This window comes from Balearica regulorum, chromosome 23 (assembly GCF_011004875.1).
Source record: "Balearica regulorum gibbericeps isolate bBalReg1 chromosome 23, bBalReg1.pri, whole genome shotgun sequence".
NCBI lineage: Eukaryota > Metazoa > Chordata > Aves > Gruiformes > Gruidae > Balearica > Balearica regulorum.
In genome coordinates, this window is record NC_046206.1 from 5,179,640 (window position 1) to 5,200,866 (window position 21,227).

The following is a 21,227-nucleotide window of genomic DNA, read 5'->3' on the forward strand; positions in this document are numbered from 1 at the left end:
GCAGGCTGCCGGCAGCGCCGGGAAAGACAGGAAAGATCTCGGATGGGCTGTTGGACTTGGGACTCCTCCATCCACGGGAGATGTATGCACCTAAAAAACTTCTCGGGAGAGCAAAGCAAAGGTGCTCTGAGGTCCCAAGCTGCGTGCTCCGTGCCCTTTCCTCCTCGGCACACCTAGCATCTCCCTGCTTGGGGCACCGGGGAGAAGCTCTGTTTGTTTTTGCTCCGTGGGGAGCTGTGAACGTGCCGGTGGCAGCTCTCTCTCCTGGCTGACCCGATTGCATTCGCACTCCCGAGTTAGAGATGCCGATCTGGTGGGTGGTGCCAATTCCCAGAGCCTTCTCCATCCATCTTTATTTAAATGGGAAAAGATCAGAGCAGTTGAACTCATTGCTTTAATGATAGATTCCATTATATTAAATGATAATTGCAAAAAATCAGTTTCTATAATTAAAAAAAACACCTTCACAGCCAGGCACGGTGGCTTTCTGCTGGTGCTTTGCGTGCAATCTCCATCTTATCGCTGGGGATCCTCACATCCTTCCCGCTTGCGTTGCGTGCGGTAGGCGAGAGCACCCAGCGTTTCACCTCCGGGCTGGGGAGCCAGCTGGGTTTCCCTCTCCCATCGGCTCGTTTGTCTCGGGAGCCATGCCCAGGGCCATATATCCTGCGCTGAGGTGGCAGAGCCGGCGAGGAGAGGCGAGTATTTCCGTTCCAGAGGAATTTGCAGGGCTGGCAGTTTTAAGGGAGGAGGGGGAAAGCAACCCTATCTCCCAACTTGTAAATTAAGCAGATCTGGTTGGGAACTGTCACCGCAGGAGAAGAAATATGAAACCTCTGGGGTCGCGTATGCAGAGTAATTTTTCTGACTGTAACTCTACTTAAAAGTAAGGATATGATGAAAATGCTTAGAGCATTTTAAATGGACCCAGCAGAGATCTGATTCAGCTCCAGTGAAGTCTGTACAGACTTTATTGGGTGTTGGCTTACTCTAAACTCACTACTGCCAGATTTTAGTGTGTGGCTGAGAAATAAATTGGTTCCTTCTCCTTATTAACCCAAAATATTCTAATATTCTTAGATGAAGGAAAAGCAGTAGTCCTTTTTTTTTTTTTTTTTTTTCTCTTTCCAATTTATTTCATTTTGGTGGGTTGCAATGCAGGCGAGCAAGGAGGTTGGTAATGTTGAGGCGAGGCACCGGGGTGCTTGTTCCCCACCTTCATCCAGGGTGCAGGTGGGCTCCACGGTGAACTGAGGATGGGTCAGGTCTCCCAGTGCTGGAAAGCCCCCAGGGGTGAAGCTGACCTTGCAAGGCATCCAAGGATGTCTCCGTCTGTCAGGCTCCCTGCGAGAACGCAAGCCGGCCGTGTGCGAGATTACAGGAGAAGGCTCATTTTAAGGAGATTTAAAAAAAAAAGAACGGGAACTTCACAAAAGCTCAAAACGTAACCCAACATGAACCTCTCTTGCGGGTAAATCAAGACGGCTCCAGTCCTGATTCTGCTCCCCAGTCTTTGCCTCTCTTGCTTTGAAGCGGCTGAGCTGGGTGCGCCCGGCTTCTCCCCATCGGCGTGCAAAGCCAGCCCGGGGAGACCTTGCAGAAAAGCCCTTGGAAATCAGCTGTGACCCTGAAGCTGCCAGTCCGTGGCGCGTTGCATTCCAGGACATGCCGGGTGCGGGGAGTTCATTTCGAGGAGAAAAGCAGGAGAGGTGCATCATGACCTGATGCACCTGGCATGATGGGGAGCGGGTGCGTTTTCCTCCCCAATTCTGCAGAGACCCCGTTCGCTCCCCTCTGCCCCCAGCCCTCCTGCCTCTTCCAGCAGGCAGCGCAGGCAGGAGCCGAGAGCTGCCCCATCAGCGAGAGCGTTCTGAAGGCTCGTGCGCGTTGGCCGGTTGTGCTGGGAGAGCGGGCACGTGGGTAGGCGTGAAAATGAGTGTGTCAAGGCAGAGGCAGGCTCCTGGGCTCACCGGGGCGATGGTGGACAGGGCGAGGGGTGCGTTGCTCCTCGGTGCATCTCTTGTGAGGTTTGGGGAGCTATTTGGGACACTGCGAAGCGTGGTGCTTCTCTCGTGCTGCAAGGCGCCAGCAAGGGAGACGGAAGGTTTTGGAGCTCATGAGCAATTAATAAAGCTGGGTTTGGTGGCTAATTGAAGATCAGGCGACTGTGAGTGCGTTCGCATATGCCTCCGTGAAACGTAGCATCCAGATATTCAGGATTGTGGTGAGGTGGGAGGAAATTTGGCTGGAGAGGAGAGTGAAAGCCACCCCAGCTTTCCCCTCTCTCCCCCCCCCGCCCCCGCCGCTTTCTGCCTCCCTCGGATTTCAGTGGTGTGAGATTTTCACCCCATGCGTTGGAAACAATATCTTGGAGGAGTCTTGGAGCCATTTGTTTTCCCTTTAATTGGCTAGTGGGGGGAAAAATAACGAAGGGAAGTCATGCAGGGGAAGTTCTCATCGGCGCTGTTTTTGGCAACAGAGTCACAACATCCTAAATTTATTTATTTAATTGCATTATTAAAAGTATAAATAAAAATAAATCCAGGAGAGCAGCCGGATCTATGCTTTGCATCTCTAAAATAGAACCATAAATGCCACGGAGTACTGGGGGAATGATTTATTAGCCTGTTATCGTGAGTGACTGGGACGCTTTCGATGGAGTCCTTGCTAATTTCTAACAGCTGCATTAAATCACAGATGCTATCAGCTATTATAAAATAATCACCCAGCGGTCTGCAAACCGGCACGAGCCCAGGGTCAGCGCTGGAGCCCTTCATTTGTTTCACATCTCAGCCCCTCCGATTCCTGCGAGGGTGGGAAATAAATAGGACTTGTAGCGGCCTCATTTTATCATCCGGGAGTTGACAATAAATAAAACCTCTATAAACCTTTTTCTAAAAGGAGTTTGGACTGGAATTTGCAACGAGAGGAAACCTTGTTTCGTGCTTAAATATGGCCGTGTGATGTCAGGACTCCTGGGTCCTATTCCTGGCTCCGAAAGGGAGCTTGCGCTTGCTGATTTATCGGGCAGACGGAGGATTTCAGGGTTTCGGCTGCAGACGGGGCTGGAAGGAAGAGAGAAGGTCCTGTAGCAGTTAGGGATGTCTGCCGCGGCTCCTCCGCCTTCGCTCCTCCGTGCTGTTTCAGACAAGTCACTTAAATTTCCCTACAGCTTGACTGGCCTTCCTCTCGTTTGACAAATAACGTGTGTGTTTGTGTGGCTGGGCTCCGGAGGGGGTTAATGCTTGGCCTGGAAATCTCTTTAGAAGTGCCAATTTGTAGCGACAGAGAAACAACAATGAATAGGAGAGCCTGCGAGGTCCAGAAGAAGTGAGCGAGCGGCTGCTTATCAGGATGGTGGCTTGCAGAGCCAGCCGCAATAGCAGGGATAGTTTTAAAGGGTGAAGGAGATGGGAGGGGAAAAAAACCCCACAAATAAATAAAAATAAAGCAGTTAGGAAGAAAATGCTGCCCATGTGCAATGCTCATATTTTTCTTGACAGTTTTGCTTTATGTTACAACAGCTGCTTAACATGACAAATGCCGGCTTTAATAACAACGTGCGTTAGGGGATGCAGGCTGGGCGGGCGAGTGATGGAGCTCTCCAGCTCCTCGTGCTGTCTGATGCCCTTACCTGGGGACCGTGGTGTCTCGCACCAACCACGTCGAGCCTGGGGAGATCATTTTGAAACTGCCGCATGCCGTTCTGGGAACGGTCGTGGTGGAGTAAAAGGGGCTTTGGCCTGAGTATGGCAGAAGGAGCCTCAGGGCTATTTGTCGGTGGAGGTTGTCAGCTCCTGGTGGCAACCTAGGATGCTCCAAGGCCACGTGTCCGTGGGGAACGGTGCACAGCGGAGGGACCCTGGGTTTCCAGGCTGGCTTTGGGCAGGTCTCTTATTTCCTCAGAAATATTTGGGTTCCTTTGTCTTTTCCCGCCTCATTATTCTCTCCGCAGAATGGGATAACGGGCTTTGCAGCTTGCAGGTTGTTTCCTTACTGCGGTATCGGAGATTGTCGGGTTGTCAGCAACCTGGAGATAGCAGGGATTGCTGACAGCGAGCAGAACTGAGTCAGTGCTGTGTACAGAAACCTTGCTCAGCCTTTGAAACTGCAGTCAAACCCTCCCCTAAGGTTACTCTTGCTCATAAAGCATGCTTAGTTTTGTTTGCTGCAAACCTAGATTTTAATCCCAGAACCCAGACAGATCCGGGCTTTGAAGAGAATTGGGTTGGAGTCAGAAGTGAACGGCTCAGACCAGGCTGACTCTGAAAGATGAATTAAAACTGACCTAGGAAGATGGAGATGTTCACATCCACACCCCGGCTTTGCAACTTGCATATTTATCTCCTGGTACCCGATACCGCTGGGAATAAATCAGCAGCGAGACACGCACGGAGCAGATACGCTGGTTCAGAGAGCGGTGGACCTGCACTGGCATTTACCCACAGCTCAAATCAAACTCCCAGGGAAGTTTTCCAAAGCTTTCAGGAACCGAGATCTTTCCCTCACGTAATGTTTTTTCCCCTCGCTTCAGCCCTTAGAAGCGAGAATTTCAAAGGTGAAAAAACATCATCTGCACTGGCCACAGAGGGGAAAGACTGAAAATGCCGAGAATTTTTATTTCTCCCGGGACTTGCAGCCCGCGAAGCCTGGGTAGTTCAGACAGGCTGAGAATAAACGTTTAGACCTTTACCTGCTTAACACGACCACGGGACCTGCCCAGCAGCACTGCAGGGGCGAGGAGGGGGAGCGGGTGTGTTTTCCTCCCCAATTCTGCGGAGACCCCGTTCGGTCCCCTCTGCCCCCAGCCCTCCTGCCTCTTCCAGCAGGCAGCGCAGGCAGGAGCCGAGAGCTGCCCCATCAGTGAGAGCGTTCTGAAGGCTCGTGCGCGTCGGCCGGTTGTGCTGGGAGAGCGGGCACGTAGGTAGGCGTGAAAATGAGTGTGTCAAGGCAGAGGCAGGCTCCTGGGCTCAGCAGGGCGATGGTGGACAGGGCGAGGGGTGTGTTGCTCAGTGGTGGGAGCCACGGGGCTGTTGGGGACCATCCTGCCCGAGAGGAGAGGACTGTTTTGGAGGGGATGAGGGCTGCAGTGCTACAGCTCTCGTGCCACAGGGCACAAGCCATTGCTTGCAGGGGAATACAGGTTTTCAAGCTCCCATTCATCTCTATGTAATTGGGCATATTTTTCTCTTCCTCCCTCCTTCTTCGTCTCTAAATCTTGCCGCGTTGGCCACTCTGCCGATCCTGAGGCAGGTCTGAGGTTCGGTCCAGGTTGGCAAACCCTGGTGCCCTGCGTCGGAGCGGGGCTGTGCAGGGCACCAGGGTGTGCAGTCACTCACGTCTGCATTGCACGGGGACGGGGGATGCCTGGTCCTCCTGCCTCCGAGCAGGTTGTGTTGGCCCAGCGAGCCCCGAGGCAGGTGGGTCTTGTGTCATCCAGGCGTGAAAAATATCAGTGCGCGCTGAGCAGAATGGGTAGATAGCGTTTTCCTTTCTTGCACCTTCTGCATGTGTGCTGGGGACACCGTTTCTGAGCCTCCCAGGACAGCCAAGAGCGTGGTGGTTCCCTCTTCCAGCAACCAGCGTAGGTGGCACAACTGCGCTCTGATCATTTCCGCGTCTCTGTATTTTGTAAATAAGCCCAGAGGCTATGCGATGGCTTCGTATTTAGAAATAGGATAAAGAGGGCTATGTGCTATCTATTTATTTGTTCTTTTATTCATTCAGCTAAGAGCTCGCAAAACACTTTGCAAGCGTCTATGAAATGAGCCTTGAAATGCTCCTGGGAGAGGGAAGAAATGTTCCTGCTCCGCTCGGCAGGCAGGGAAAGCTGGGGGGCTCCGAGAGGATCGCCGCCTTGCCTGCGGTCAGGGTGAGACCGTGGTAGATGCGGGAGTAAATCCTGTGTCCCGCTTGCCATTTCTGGTCTGTAATGGCTGCTAAGATTCAAATGAACATTACGTGCCCAGGCTCAGCGATGCTGAGCCGTTTGTGGTCATGATCCTCTTTTCTGGTCTTTCTCCTGCTCCTGGACTAACTTGAGAACGTGATTGTGTCTCCACACCTCGTACATGAGGATGGTACCAGTGACGGAGGAACCGCGTCAAACCCAGCCTGGCTCTTTTGCTGTCGGAGCTCGTTCCCATCTGCACATCTCCAACTCCTCCACCTCAGAGATGCCTTCAGGCCTGTCTGTTCTCCTGGCCCCATGGACCTTGGGGTTGGAGACCACCACCCTGGGCATGGCCTCTTCTCTCTCTCTTTGTTGTTCAGGTTCAGCTTGTGGCACTTAAATATTTCCTGTGGCTTTTGCCAAACTTGGACCTCCGCCCCCCCGGCACTGAGTCAGGCTCATTCGTAGGGTTTGGGGTGAACCCGAGATGCCCACGTAGGGTGAGGACCCAGGTGTGTGTCTGGCCCTTGGCTTTCTCTGGGCTGGCAAATCATTTTGCAGAGGCGAGCGTACGTGGTAGACTTGTGCTCCTTCTTCCTTGGATGTGGTGGGTATGTGCAGCCTGACAAAATGGCTGTGTCCCTCCCTCTGCAGAAAAGCTGTGTAGGGTTTTTGGGGCACCCCCCCCCGGTGCCTGAGAAGATGGGGTGCATGCAGCGTGCCGTGGCTCCATCAGCACCCCGACATCGGCTCCCATCCTCTGCGCTCTCTTTGGGGCTACGCGGGGGGGGGCCTTGGAGGTGGCAGTGGGGGGAAGCGGGGCCGTGGCGCTGCCCCGTGCTTGGCCGCGCTCCGAGCAGACGAGAGCCCGTGGGAGCGTGCAGCGCTGCTGCCCTGTTTACAGCAGCTCGTCTGCCTCCGCTGTTCGTAACCTACTTTTTCTTCCATTCCCTCTAAATAGGACTTTGGGCCACGGGTGGATGGAACAGCACTTCACCCGTAGCTCAGAGGCTTCAGAGCAAGAAGGGGCATTTTGCAACGTCGGAACTGCATGCCCTGCCTTGGTCTGGGGAGGCGAACACGAACCCTGTCCCCACGCACGGCGGCTGTCCCCAGCAGCCGCAGCGTGCCCGTGCTGCGCGCACAGGTACCTGTAACACATTCAGGTTCCCCCGACCAACCCCACTATGGAAAACCCATGGTTTTTGGGGTGGTGTCGAAGCAGGCAGGATTTTAATTACTGCTCGCTGCCCAAAGGGCGTTTGGCCTCATCCTGCACGCGGGCAAAGCTGTGCAGAGGTGGAGACAAGCTGGCTGCCTCCCTCCCCGTTCCTGCAGGTGCAGGAGCTTCCCACGTGCTGCAAATTCCCTGCTGCACCCTGGAATTAAGGGGAAAGGCAGGGACCACCTGTGTCCTGTCCTCGCCCCCAAATAAATTTGCCTCCATGGGGTGTGCTTGCAGGTGCGTAGCCTTGGAGTCCTCCTCGCTTGGCCCTGTGGGTCAGTGCTCCCCTCCGGTCCCCCCAGGAGGGGTGTCCCCCCCGGCGTGCCCTACCTGCAGCAGGGTGACTGCAGACACCCCTCTTTGGACCGAGGACCCCCAGCTGAAGGTGCTCCCCCACCCTACACTTCCTTTCTCTTCTCTAATGCTCCAATTCCCTCCTTTTCTGATTTTTCCTTCCGCTTCCCAGGGATGCGGGAAATTTGGGAATGGGCTCCTGGAAACGCCTCTTCGATGGATGCCGGCAGAGGCTGTACAATGCAACGGGGTTTTTGTTGTGCTGTTTGGCAATCAGCTGGCAATTTCCTTTTTTTTTTTTTTTTTTTTTTTTTTTTTTTAAAGCAGGCTGAACTTTGGCGTATTTTGATATGGAAATGTTTTGGCAACGACGTAAAATGTCGCATGTCTGTAATGGGGGTGTGTGTGTGTGTGTGTCCCCCTCCGCCCCTTCCCTCGAGAGCTGGGTTTTAAGGGAAAGACCGCATGGGAGTTGAAAACTTGCCCAAATGCACTAAATACCAACAGGAATGGCAACAACAACAAAAAAATCTTGGCATCACGAAGAAAAGCTTAACATTTTGCTTTCCTTAGGGGGAAAAAAAAAATAAAAAACCATCCTGGATTGTTGTCAGAAATACTGCTGGAAAATGAACTCCTCACCTTTCAGGCTTTTCGGGCGATGTTGTGACGGCTCTGTGTGGTTCTGCCGTACCCGGGTGTCCCAGCCCCTTTGAGGTTTGCTTGAGCAGGGTGTTTTCAGAAGGGTTTGGTGGTTTTTCCCCCTCCCCCCCCTTTAATATTTGGTGTAACGGGGGAGGCTGCTTTTAACTCCGCAAGGTGGGCGTCTTCAGAGCTGCCTCCTTTTTGTATTTCCAGTTGTCAGGTTTACGCGGGGTTTAAGCGTGCCGTATGTCTCTGGTTCAGCCGGGGATTTTAGCCGTGTGCCGAGCATTAAGTGTAAAATTCTCCCGTTAAAATCCACCGCCGTGGTTGTGCAGTCGAGCGGGTGTTGCAGGTCCTCCTGAACCACGACCTGCCTCGTCGCGCTGTCGCCATGACCCCAGGCTGGGATTGCGCGGTCTCGGAAGGATTTTATGGAAGCGGGGAGGATTTGTGCTTGCATTTAGGGCACGAGGGTGGTGTCGGAGGGGCTACCTGGGCATTGGCTGCTAAACCAGTCCCGCAGTCGGGTGTTAGCAAGGAAAATGAGTCTTGAGTTTGCATTTTCTGCCCAGGTGAGCTCAAGCACTGTGATCAATTTGAAGAATAGGCTGTGTTTTTTTCACAATTACCTCAGCAGTTTTTGTGTGTGGGTTTTGTTTTTTTGTTTTTTTGTTTTTTTGCTAAATTCATGCGATAAAATGCATTAAATGTAACAGCATGGAAAATAAAAGTTCAGTTTGCGGAGAGAGCCTGATTTAGTGTGAAGATAAAACAAGATAAAACAACTGGAAAAATTAAGTGGGATAAATAAATTCTGCCAGAGATAGGCAGGGGGAACAGAGGGGGAGAGCTGAGCGTGTGCCGTCAGCCGGGCAGCGGTCAGTCGAGCTGCGAACAGCTTTCCGAAGGCTTTCATCCTGGGAAGGGGGTGATGCTTTGCTGTCCCCCCCCTCCGCCCGCCGATGGATGCTCAGCTTTATCCCGGGACCGTGAGATGTGATCCTCGGTGCTAAGTTCCATGGGGTGCGCGTGCTCCTCCTGCCCGTGCACGGTGCTCTCCGCACTCGCTTTCGGGTGAAGAAACAAGAATATTCGGCAGCAAACGGGAAAAGGGAGAAGCAGGGCGGTGGGGTGTGGGGGAAGAGGTGTCGGGATGGATTGCCAAATATGCTGGGTAAAAATTAGCAGCTGCAAGCGCGCAAGAGAAAAGGTGGAGAAGAGAGGGGGTAGGGACAGATGGAGAGAGGGAGGGAGAGAAAGAGGAGGTGGGAGAAAAGGGAGGAGGGGATAATAGTGCAGAAAGATATTAGTTAAAAATCTTATAGCCCCGAGCCCAGACGCCATCTGTACGTAGCAGGATACCAACAAGATACAACTCTCTATATTCACCATGGAGGTGTTACAGACGTCTTGGCCAGATACTGTGGCCAAGATGTTCAGGATTAGAAATTTCACATGCCCCGGGAGAGAGATGCCTTAAAAGAGCCTGGGTTTTGGAAAGCGCCGAGCAGCTGTCTGCAAGCTGGGAACTGGAGAGGAGCTGTAGTCTTTGAAAAAGCTTGTCTGGGGTTTCCAGAGGGAGATCTGGAGAACTTCCACTTCCACCAGTGCTGCCGGGTGAACCTCTGCGAGCAAAGATTAGCTCTTTGATTAAACAAGCCCCGGTTCTCCAAGGACTGCTCTCCCCTACAGCTCTGCTGGGTTTTTGCTTTCCTGGGTGCAGCGTTAACCCCTTCCGTTGCGCACAAGGCTGAATGGCTCGGAGACACCAAAGTTCATCTCCGAAAAAGAAGAGCAAGCTATTTTTTATCATCTTTGCCTTAAGATTTTCAGTTTTCTCTGCCTGTTGAGGACTGCGTTTTCCGCTTTGACAAGGACGTGGTGGTTTGTTGTGCCCACCACGGGACAAGTCTCTGTCCCGAGGCGAAGGGCAGCTGTGGCTGCGCTTCATAGCGTTCCTCTACCTGGGCAGCGTGCTCTTGGGAAGGCCATAGGCTGTGAATAACTATGGTTTAAAAGGAGCTAGAAATGCTTTTTGGAGCCCTTTTGGAAGAGGCAGTGTCCCAAAGGGCACTCATGAGTGAGGAGGCGACTCTTGCTGGCCAAGTGCGTAGGGTCCCGGTGTCACTCCCCATCCCTCACTGCATGAATCTCAAGGGAGCCGGACTGGCTCCCTACTGCACAGAGAGCATCTCGGCGTGCCCTGAGCTGTATGGAGAAGGGGAAAATGATCCGGGAGCAGCAATGAGGCTGGAGAATAAAACCCAGGGCGGCCGGCCGTAGGTCTGGGTGGCTTCAGGCTGCTCCCCAGCCCGGTGCCGGAGCAGAGCTGCCGCTGAGCCACTCCACGGCCCCCGGGCTCTGGTCCCTCACTAATTACTTCCAGGCCTGTACTCTTGACATTTGCAAGCTCCTGATTAGAGCAACGAGGGAGAAATCTCCGAGGGAGATGGAGGCCAAACTGCACCGCTAATAAAAGCTGAGATTGACAATCGGCTGGGAGGCGAGAGACGGGGAGGTGCAGGGACTCGTCCTTGCAGCCTTGGTTTCTTTCCGAGCCTCTGGGATGATGAGAGAAGGTCAGGGCTTGTTAACGTCACCATGAGGAGCAGGATCCGCCACTGCCATATGCCTGGTGCCCCCAGGGCCTGTGCCAGCCTCTGAGTCCCTCTCAGCTAGGTGATATTTTTAGACATGGACCTGAGCTGAAGCCACCCGCGTGACTTCCCCGTACAACCTCAGGTCTGCAACCTGTCTAGGTACAAAAGTGGCTCTGCTTTTGAGTCTGCTGACTTTGTGTTTGCATCCAGATTTCGTAGCCTCCTGGATTTCAAGTCCTTTTTCCCTTGCCCTTTTCTCCCCCGCGTCCCAGCTTGCTCCCTTCACTTGATGCCAGCGCGCTCGCTCAGGAGGTAGCATTAACCAGAGTGGCGGGACTGGAAGATATTTGTGATGGGGAGGTCCAGGAAACCGGGTCAGGAGAGGCTGCCTGTACCCACTGTTGGATGCCCAAAAGACATATCTCCTGCCGTCTCCTGCATAGCTGTCCCAGGCTGCTGGGTCTGTACCCAGCTAGGCAGGTTTTTATTATGTAAATATATACAACATCCCTCTTTCCCTCCCTGATGCCCCGTATATGCTTCCCTGTGCCCAGCTGTCTGTAGCAGCCGGTTTAGCTGTCTGTCTGTCCGTTTATGCCCTGCCTTTACATCTGTTCATGTAGCCATGTCTCTCCAGTCTCCTCGGAGGCTCCTTCTGAGGCAGACAGGCTTTTTTCCCCCCTTTAAATCTCACCTTTCCTGAATTGCACTGGCTCTGGCAGGCTTTCTGCTACACGCGTTCTATGTCTACGGCTTCCTATCCCAAGGGATAAACACCATTTTACCCAGCAGAGCTTCTGGTCCCTGCAGCATCCTCCCCGCTGGAGCTTGTGCTGCTGCTGGACGAGGCTCGGGAGCACCCGGGGTCGGGCTGTCTCGCTGGTGAGGAGCTGTGGCGGGTTTGTGCTGATTCCTTTCTGCTGCTGCTCCCTCCCTGCCAGCAGACACAGTTCCTCTGTGCCTACCAGGGTGGGAGCAGATTGGGAAAGAGGTGGGATGTCCTTCCTCTCCAGCCTTCCCCCCAAAGGATGCCTGGCATTGAAGCAGCCAACCTGCATGTGTGGGGTTAAGCCAACTTTTCAGCAGCTGAAGAGCTTTCTGATGGAAAACTCGGCCCTGCTTTTCTCAGCGCTTCCCTCGGTTCCTAGGCTGTCCTATTTGTCTAAGCTGCAGTGAGCATCCCTCTGGTGCCTGCAGCCATAGCTGGTGCCGGGAGCCAGCGTGCGTCTCTGCAGTGCTAGCCCACGGCTAGTGATGTATTTAGGGTCGCTGCGTCCCACTGCCGTGTACAATGGACCTGCTGTGCTGATAATTGAGCTTGGGATCACTGAAAAACCCTTGCAAAATGTCTTTATCAGTTTTAGCAGCTGTGTTTGGGTCTTTGAATGAGGTTGAGGTCCCAAAATAGCTAAAACTCTTCCACTGGTTGTTACGCTCCTCCTCTGGCCCCTGGAAGGGGGCAGCTTCCCCGTGATATATTCAGTAGAAGAGACAGATGCCCTTTGGAGGAAGGCACCCAACCGAGGTCCAGCCTGTCTTGGCTTGGCCATGAGGAACTGCACAGCACACTGTGTGGAGATGGCAGCGTGAGGTTGGTTTTCTTTTGTAGGCACAGACACAGATGTGTCTGGATGGTCACCGAGGTCTTGGTGCCCTCAATTGCTCTTTGAGGAGGTAAACGGTGGTCTCTGGGTGTCTCCAGAGAGGACATTTTTTGCAGGGACAGGGCAGGGAGATCCTCTGATCCAACCTCCACGACCCTGCGGGGCAGACGCGTGGCAGCAGGACACCGTTTCTCACTGCCCTGCCTGCAGGCTCCCAGCCCCTCTCTGCTGCCTGGGCATGGGGGGAGAAAGCAGTCCCAGCCCTGCAGCGGGCTGGGGGACGCATCAACAGGTGGATGCAGAGAAAGATGCAGCGAAAGATGCAGCGAGGGAGTTCGGGTGGGCAGGGGAGCCAGCATCCCGCTGTATGGCGAGCGTGAGGCTGTGCAGCGTGCGTTGCATGAGCAAAGTCCCCTCTGCAGCCGGGGTTGAAATGGTTAAAGGGGGGCGGGAGGCGGCGGGGTGTGTGTGGGGGGTCCCCTTGGCTAGTAGGAGCCTGGGTCCCTCTGCGCGCCGAGGAGCGTGGTGCGGTGGGGGTTAAAGGCTGGCGTGTGAAGCGTGCGCCACGGCTCCGCTCCCCGCCCGCGGGTGTGCGGGTGTTGGGTGCGTGCGGGTGTGCGGGAGCCAAAGTGCCGGTCAGTGATGGAGCCGCTGCCATGACAACCCCGGGAAGTCAGCCTGCGCGCCGCCCAGGGATGCTGCGGGCCAGCCGCGCCGGCGGGGCTGGGATGCTGCTGCCGCCGCCTCGCCCGCTCCCCCGCGCCCCGTCCTCCCCGTTTTTCGGCTGAGCAGCAGCTGGGAGAGCAGCCTCCCACCCCGAACCCACGGCGAGGAGCGGGGGAGATCTGCAGACCCACTTCGTGGAGCCGAGGAGCGTCGCTGGCTTCTGCCTCGCGTCCGGGCGGCGGGGACGTCGCCTGCAGCTCCGCGGGGAAGTTTCGATCTTGCAACAGAATCGGCATTTTGGGGAGCTTTTGGGTTTTGGTGTTTTTTTCTGGTTTTGGGTTTTTTTTGTCTTCGTTTTCCTTTTCCCTCTGTTTTTTTAAACGAAAGAGCAACAGCCGGCAAAGAGCCCAACTCCAAGCCCGTTTTGCTCCCCCAGCCTGTTTTTATGGCCGCCCTCCCTTTCCTGCCAGAGACACTTACGTTTCCTCCTTGGGTTATAAACTTTTGATGCCAGATCTCCGCAGCGCGTGCCCAACTGAATCTTAAAGTAGCGTCTCGAGCAGACACACATCTGTGACCTTCATCTCTTGCTCTGCACCTTCTCTCCTCCTCTTCCTCCTCCCCCCCCAGCCCTCCCGTCCTCCTCCCTCACCCAAGGATACTGGGGACTCCCTCCGGATGCCGCTCTGCAGGCTCAGCGCTCGCAGGCTGCCTTGCCGGGGGCTCTCCTGATCTCCGTGGAGCTCCGCATCGCTCGCCCCGGTGGTTTTGCTCCCCCCCGTCCCCACACACACGCACCCCCTCCCTCCTCCTCTCTCTCCCCCCCCCCCCGCCCCTCTTTTCGCTCCTGGTGGCCTTGTCGGGTGTGTTTTTTGCCTGTTGGAAAAGTCCCTGCTGCCCAGGATGGGGGTCGGTGGGTGCTTAGCCCTGCCCTGGAGGTGCCTAGTCGTCCTCTGTCTCAGGCTGCTCTTCCTTGTGCCCGCAGGAGTGCCCGTGCGCAGCGGAGATGCCACCTTCCCCAAAGCTATGGACAACGTGACTGTGCGACAAGGGGAGAGCGCCACGCTCAGGTAGGAGCAGCTGGATTTCGGGCATGGGGGGCATGGGGGGGGATCCTGGCTGCGGCTCTCGGGGGATGCTGTGCGCCGAGCAGGGCTGCCGGAGGGTCCTGGGACCGGCTGGAGACTTTGTGTGCGTCCCGGGGCTCGTCCCCAACGTGGCAGGGGATGCCCCGGCGGAGCGGTTTTGGGGGGACAGATGTGCTGGCGCTGTGTTGCGGGGAGCGGGCTGCAGCGCGGGGCTGGCAACCTCCCGTGGGTGCTGGCGGGGGGCTGCGGGTGCCAGACGAGGAGCTGACAAAGGGGCTTAGGTGGCAGACAGTGAGTTAGCGCTGCCTGATGCTCCCGAAGTTGTCTCCGTGCGTGTGCCTGTGTGGGAGGGGAGGGGGGGTCCGCGCTGCCTGCGCCGATGCCAGCCTGCATTGCCAGCGGGTTTCCAGGGCTGCGATGCCTCCGAGGTGTCAGCGTTTCGCCTTGATTGCTTTATAGTCTCTGCACGAATCTGTTAATATCAAATCAATCTTTTACTCCAGGGGTGCATCTTATGAATTCTGATGGATGCTTTACCTTAACGCCGTTTGCTGTAGGAGAAATGCAGGCAGCTTATATGCAGATGGGCCGCTTCTATGCTGCACAATACGGCAGAGCATCTCTTTTCGTTCCCTGAATGAGTTACAGGTGTACATGGTGCATTGCCCGCGTAGGATAGCAGCTCTCGATAGACATCGCAGCAGCGTGGCCAGATGAGCAGATAGCAGCCCAGCCTTTTTCGGCAGGCGATGGGGAGTCAGCTCGCGTCCGGGGCTTTGGGTCGTGCTGTGCGTGCTTTAGGCAGCCCAGGGAGAACCTGAGCTGGTTAATCCAGCTGGGCGAGCAGCCCTGGGACTTGAGGAAGAAGCACGGGAATAGCGGGACGCGAGTCTGGAGGAGTTAGCCTGCCGCTTTCTCCGCAATAGCGAGCGGCGGGTGCCCCCCACGCGAGACTGGCTGCTCCCTCGCTCAGACCTGGAGTAACAGGGCTGCCGCAGAGAGCAGCTGCTCTTCCCAAAGCCAGGCACAGGGATGGCACGAGCCTGTGTGCTCTCCGTTAGCAGTCGAGCCGTCAGCAGGGATGAGGAGCTTGTGCCAGCTTGAGCAGAGGGTGCTTTGCTCGCCTGGGCGGCGGAGGCATGGAGAGGGGGGGTCAGGCAAGCTTTCTGCGGCTGGGGTGGTCTGCGTAGAGGGGAAACGTTCGGTGCCTAACGTGGTGGTGGGAAACGGGCTCCGGCACGAGGTCTGGGCTGGGGAGAGAGGCGTTGGTCGCTTGTCTGCCTGCCTCCCGGCACGGCGCCTGCCAGACTTTGGGATGTTGCCTGTGCCGGGCGCATCCCGATTCCTCGGTCCCAGCCAGGAACCCGCTGGGACGCACTTGTCGTCGCAACATGTAACTGGGGGCCGTGGCACAGCAGGAGAGGAGAGGGCGCGTTTCCTTGTGCTCTTCATAATTGAACTGCAACGATGATTAACCCGAGCTGGAGCGAGCAAGGCAGTTGAGAGAAGACAATCCCCCAGAGAGACGCCTTTGGCCTTGGCGCTCTTTTCCTCCCTTTCTGAATTTGCCTCCCCAGTGAAGCGTGGGGTTTGGGGCTTTCGCAGACAATGCTTGTGGAGGTCAGAGCAGGGTGTGAGCGAGCTGTGTGGGGGGCTGAGCCCCTTCCCTGGGGAGCCCCATGGCTCCAGTGCCGGCCGAGCCTGCTGCCAGCAGAGGGCTGACTAGGATCTCCTTATTTTTTTTATTTTTTTTTATTTTTTTTAAGCTTCTGGCCTCTTTTTCTGTGCTGTTTGCGAGAGGGGATGTTTGTGAAGCAGCCAGCCCCGGAGCGGTGGGGTATTTTAACCTTCCTGTAAGGAACTCTGCATCCCCTGGTGGGACTCTGAGTGCCGGTGCTTAGCACCCCCCTGCCTCAAAAGCACTTGCTCTCTACCCATTTCCCTCAGCCTCTGCCCCTGCCCAGGCTCTCCAGTGCATCTTTTCCATGCTCTCACCCCCTCCCTTTTTTCTTTTCAAGTTTAGCTTTCCCTGCTGCAGTCAGGTTTCTGGCCTCCGGCTCCCGTTTGCCCTCAGTTGTCCTCATTTCTTCTGGCACTGCTGGTTCCCAATGACTCCCCTCTTCTCTCCCACCCCTGTTTCCTCTGCAGCCTCTGAGTAGCAAGCAGCTTTCTGTCTTCCCTTGGCGTCTGGAGGTGGGCAAGGCGTTGCACGCAGCAACCCAAAGTGGTAGCATCAACAGCGGGTTGCACGTAGCAGCTCAAAGGTGGAGAGGTTCAAGGATGTGGCCGGTATTTATTTGCAGGCTACGATACCCCACGGAGAGCCAGGAAGGGGAAACTGCCCTGGGTTGACTTTCTGTGTGGGTGATGTTTGCGGTAGATGCCTAGCGTGGGTGCCCTGGTAGGGTTTTCTCCTGGCAGATAGCGCTACCCACGGTGGGAGCAGATGTGGGTGTCCTCTGCTGTCCTCCCTGCAAAATGGCACTTTTCTTGGGGCTCAGACTGAAGCTAGCTGAGGAGTTGGGCTTTGAGAAACTGAGCCCCGTAATTCCAGCTCGTTGCACTTGCAGAATTAGCCAGGATCCTGCTAGGTCTGGAGGGGCCAGGTCCTCTCCCATCCTCCTTCGTAGGGGGCTGCTGGCTGGTCCATGAGTTGGGCTGAGTCTGTGAGTCTCCCTGGTTTCGGCAGGGCTGATGGAAGCTCCTTGCTTCCCAAGATCAGCTCTTTAACCACGCATTGCATTGCAGAAAGGAGGAGATGTGAGAGAGCAGAACCGCGTGCTAGCGGTGGAGGAAACCTGGAGGCTTTTCAGGCTGGTTGTGGTTTTCCTGTATTGGATTTTGGGCGCTTCCATTTCCAGCTCGCTGCCCTTTTTTGGAGGGAGGCTCGGCGTAATCCTTGCAGAAAGTAAGGCTCCATCTACAGGCAACTTCTAGGTCATCTTAGATCAGCAGCAAATGATTGCCCTGTTTTAAGCAGAGATTGTTGATAATTCCCTACTTTTTATTGTAAGAACAAACAATTCCCGTAACAGTCATGCACCTTTCCTCTCCGGGGAACTCAAAGCAGTTTGCAAATTCTCTGTGTGCTATTAAAAAGACAATCAAGCTGCCTCTTATCTGACTCTGACATAGAAAACCTTCTGCCATCAAGCAGGGCCGGTGTTTAGGTGGCAGCAGTAACCCGTGTTACCCGCCAGCCTGGGACCCCAAACAGACCAAGGAGCGCACCGGTAACCGACGGGGAGGTCGAAGAAGGTCACTTTTTAATTTCCCAGCTGGGATTTGATGTGAAAACAAGTATTAAGTCTCCGCTTTTGGGAAGAGTGCCACCGAGTCTCAGCTTTCTATGCACGATGCTTCTTGGATGCGTGCCCTGGGAGTCGCGGGGGGCACGGGCATCCATCCCTTGGGTTGCCGCGGGGGCACCGCTGGCGGGTCCCCAGCACGGTTAACAATCCCCGGTGGGCCGACCCTGGCTGGAAACCTTGGGTTCTGTTGTATCCCAACCGCATGGCAACGGTGAAAACGTCTTCGCCATCGCAGGGGGCTGCCGGGGTGCGAAGGGGATGCAGGCAGCGGGCTGAACCGCGGGTAACGCCGCTGCCGTGGCAAATATTCAGGAGATGGTAAAACGGGGCTGTATAGTAAACGGGCTCGTATTGCTTGTGCCGCCAGCAAAGCGACCTTTTATAACAGGCATCAGTACAGTTCATAAAGACATAAAACAACAGCTGCTCAAAATTTCAAGGCTTTATAGTTTTTATCTGTATTTAAGAAATATTGGCATCTTTTTTTTTTTTTTTTTTTTTAAGGCAAAGAGAGTGTGTTTCCGTGGTTGGGAGACGGGGGACGCCGAGTTTTCTCCTTGGCTGTCGCCGCAGGGACACCAGGACTCGAGGAGGCCCCTCTGTTGCTCTCTGCCTCAGTTTCCCCATCCGTAAAACAGAGCCAACAGCAGTTGTTTGTCAGTGATGATTAGCAGAAATGAGTGTTCATAGATGGTGTTAAGACTGGACAAGAAACCTTAGGCATGTATAACTGGAAAATACAGAGGTGCTTTTCCCCCTGTATTTAAAGGCAGATTTTCAAGTCAAATCCCCCTCCACCTTTCTCTTCACTCCTGGAGAGCCCGTGGCCATTGCTACCAAAAACCAGGGTAGCTTTGCTCATTCGCATCCAAAGCTCTGTGACTGGCTGTATTTTCTCAATTAGCAAGCATGAGAACAATCCCAATTAAAAATAAAAAGCCAGAAATACAACATCATGAGATGCAGTTCTTCCATTTATCTTTGCAATTATAGTTTTAATTATTTCTGACAATGCTGCTTTTTTTTTTTTTTTTTTTTTTTTTTTTTGGGATATGTCTGGGTAATAACCTACCGCAGCCTGTTTCCCAGAGCTCGATGAGGCCTCAGTAAAATAAAACCAGCAGGAGCAAGCGGCAGGACCACACTCTCTGGGCATAGGTCTGGGAAGTCGGGAAATCAGATTTATTTTTTTTTTTTCCCCTTCTTTCTCGGTCAAACCGCCGGCCCTCAGTTTACCTACCTGTTAATGGGGGTTGTGACACTCACCTGCCGCCGTGCAACGCCGGTACCTGTCAGAGAAAAGAAGCGTTAATGCAGCCACGTCTCTGCTGTTAAATCCTTGCTGGGAAGTGGGAAGAGAGTTGCTGCTTTTTTTTTTTTTTTTGCTTTTTTTTTTTTTGGGGGGTGTGTGTGTGCAAATGCTAAAAGCGTGGGGATTAGCGAAGAGCAGATTAGCGAGGACTTGCTCCATCGCTGCCCCCTCCCTCCCCCTCCTACCCAAAAAGTTTTTCTGGAGCAGCTAAATATATACCTGCCGTTTCCAAGGTAGAGCTCGCTGCGTGGCGGAGCTGTAATTGGCGACTCAGTGAAATTACAGCCACGGATTCTGGCATTTGGATCCTCCTGGCTGGCATAATAATTTCTCCCTAGGTAGCTGGTATTTAACTTGTCTTATCTGCTCCTGATCATTATAATTACAGTGCCCGCTAATTTCCCCGTAATATTGCAGCCGTTGGAAGGGTGGTTGGAGAAAGGTCGGGGGGTTGCGGGAGCGCTCCCTCCACCCCAGCCCGTGGCACGAAGGCAAATGCCGCTGCCGAAATGCAGATGTTGAGACCGTGCAGCTGGGGCTCAAACCTCCCTGGCAGCGTTCCCTTCCCACCTCGGCGGGGTTTGGAGCAGCCTCGCAGCCCGCCCCCGCCACAGCGTTGCCCTCGCTAAGCGTCAGGAGATGAGTTCCAAATCCTGCTGTCCTCGCTGCGGGATGAATCTCGGTTTCCGTGGCGGGTTTTGCTGGTTTGCGGTGGGGTGCCCGCTTGGGTCGTACGGGGCGAGGGGGCACTGTCCGGCTGTGCTAGGGGAAGATTCGGGGCTGCTTTGGGGGGAAGTTCACCCTTAGCCGGTGATCGTAACCACAGCGTTGGCATTTTGCTTCAGAAAAGCCTGTTTTTGAGAGCGCGGCGAGCCGGTCCGGCTCTGCAGTGGGAGGAGGAGTCGCTCGCTGTCACCTCGCCAAGGGCCAGGACGCGAGTCCTAGGAAGGTCCTCTCGCCTAGCAAAAAGCCGGCCCCGCGCTAAGTTTTTGAGCTCTACTAGCCAGAAATAGCTACAAGCGGTGTTATTCAGCTCCAGGGGATGAGACTGAACTGTTAGTAATCCTTTCGCTATAGGGTACACGAGATCTTTTTTGCAAGCATAATAAACTCCCCGGGATTGCGAGCGGTAATAGCTGTCCTTGCCTCAGATCACGCAGGCTGCTCCAGGAGCTCGGGTCTTTGTTTCTAGAAAAGGATTAGGTGTTAACGCTGCCAAATGAAACCGGGGCGCAGGGGCTGTCTTTCACGTTCCCGGTTTCTGAAGAGTTTCTCTGTTTCTTTGGCTGCTCTCGCAGTTTGCCGCCTCCGTGCGTTTCTCAGCCCTAAACCACGGATGCTTTTTACAACAGCTGGACATATTGTTTTAAGTGATAATCTTTAGATACTGCAGCCCAGCAGACAGTTCGTAAGGAATATCTGATTCGGTGACTATCACTGCTTCTTCCGTCCTTGTGAGCAGCCTTTGAGGGTTAGGATGTTCTGGGTTTTCTTCCTTTTTTTTTTTAATGAGAAAAATAATTCCCCCACAGCCCCTGCCAACAATTCTTAGCCTGTAATGGGTTGTTTACTGCAGGTTTCATTTGATGCGTAGGTCTTGTCTTGCCTGACAGACAGAACCCTTCAAGGTCGGATCTTTAGTGCAAAATACTCACAGATTGTACTTCTGTTTTCCTATGAATATTTCCCAAGATTTGCTTAAAATGAGTTGTTTCCATGACTATACTCACTTGACTGACTTGTTCCTCGGGATACAAATGGGTCTCAAAGTCTGTTTCTCCGCGGTGGGGGAGGATAATGAGAACAACTGTTGTGGAGTAGGAGCGGATCAGTAAATTGTGCTGACTCCGATAAGGTGCTTTGTGCCATCTCCAGTGCGGGTGGGGTTCAGGCGGGGAAAACAGAGGAGCAGTGACACAGAGCATCTTACTTCTTCTTCTCTTGGTGTACTGAGATTTGTACGTGTGGTGTCACCTCCTGGCTGGAGCTGGGGAGAAGAGGAATGGGCGGCCAGGAGGGAGGAAGTGGAAGAAGAGGCAGAAAAGTTGGGAAGGGGGGGAAAAAGTATAAATAGCAGGTGCAAGAAAGGAATGAGCAAAGGGGAAAACAGAGTGATTGAAAGGACGAACCAAAGAAAAAGCCACGCGTGCTAACTCCCATCGCGTGAAGTTCAGCGCTGTGGGATGAGTTCCTAAATCAGAGCCCAGCACTCAGCCCGGCCGGCTGGACCACGGGGATGTGCCGGCTGCTGAGATGCGGGGGGCTGTGGCCTGAGACCCAGGGAAAGTGCATCCCCTGACCTCTTATTTGTTTATATTTTCTCTCTGTGTGTGTGTATATATAAAAAAAAATCTAACAAATTTCTAACCCATATAAATCCAATTACCCATGTTTTGCCTGCAGGGAGCGAGGGAGATTAATGTTTGGTATTTTGGCAGGAATGTAAAAAGAAATAGGTGGTAATAACAATGAAGGCTCATAAAAAGGAACCGATAGCCGTGTCTGCGCCCGGGAACCTGGCCGTAATTCTCGTGGGCATTTGCCGGCAGGCTGCCCTGCTCCCGTGGAGGGGCAGGAAAGAGCCAGGAG

At 54.3% G+C, this 21,227-nt stretch overlaps 1 protein-coding gene across 6 annotated transcripts in view; it reads left to right on the forward strand.

Moving 5' to 3' along the window:
- The window catches only part of OPCML (opioid binding protein/cell adhesion molecule like), a 287,268-nt gene that overhangs the window by 177,183 nt on the left and 88,858 nt on the right, over positions 1–21,227 (forward strand). For 3 of the 6 annotated variants that reach the window (XM_075774463.1, XM_075774462.1, XM_075774466.1), the window contains one exon: positions 13,913–13,997. In XM_075774463.1, the coding sequence (XP_075630578.1) occupies positions 13,913–13,997 (85 nt within the window). Of the gene's footprint in view, positions 1–12,830; positions 13,475–13,570; positions 13,690–13,737; positions 13,998–21,227 lie in introns of those variants that run through there. The other 3 variants (XM_075774467.1, XM_075774465.1, XM_075774461.1) reach the window with 3 other exon arrangements.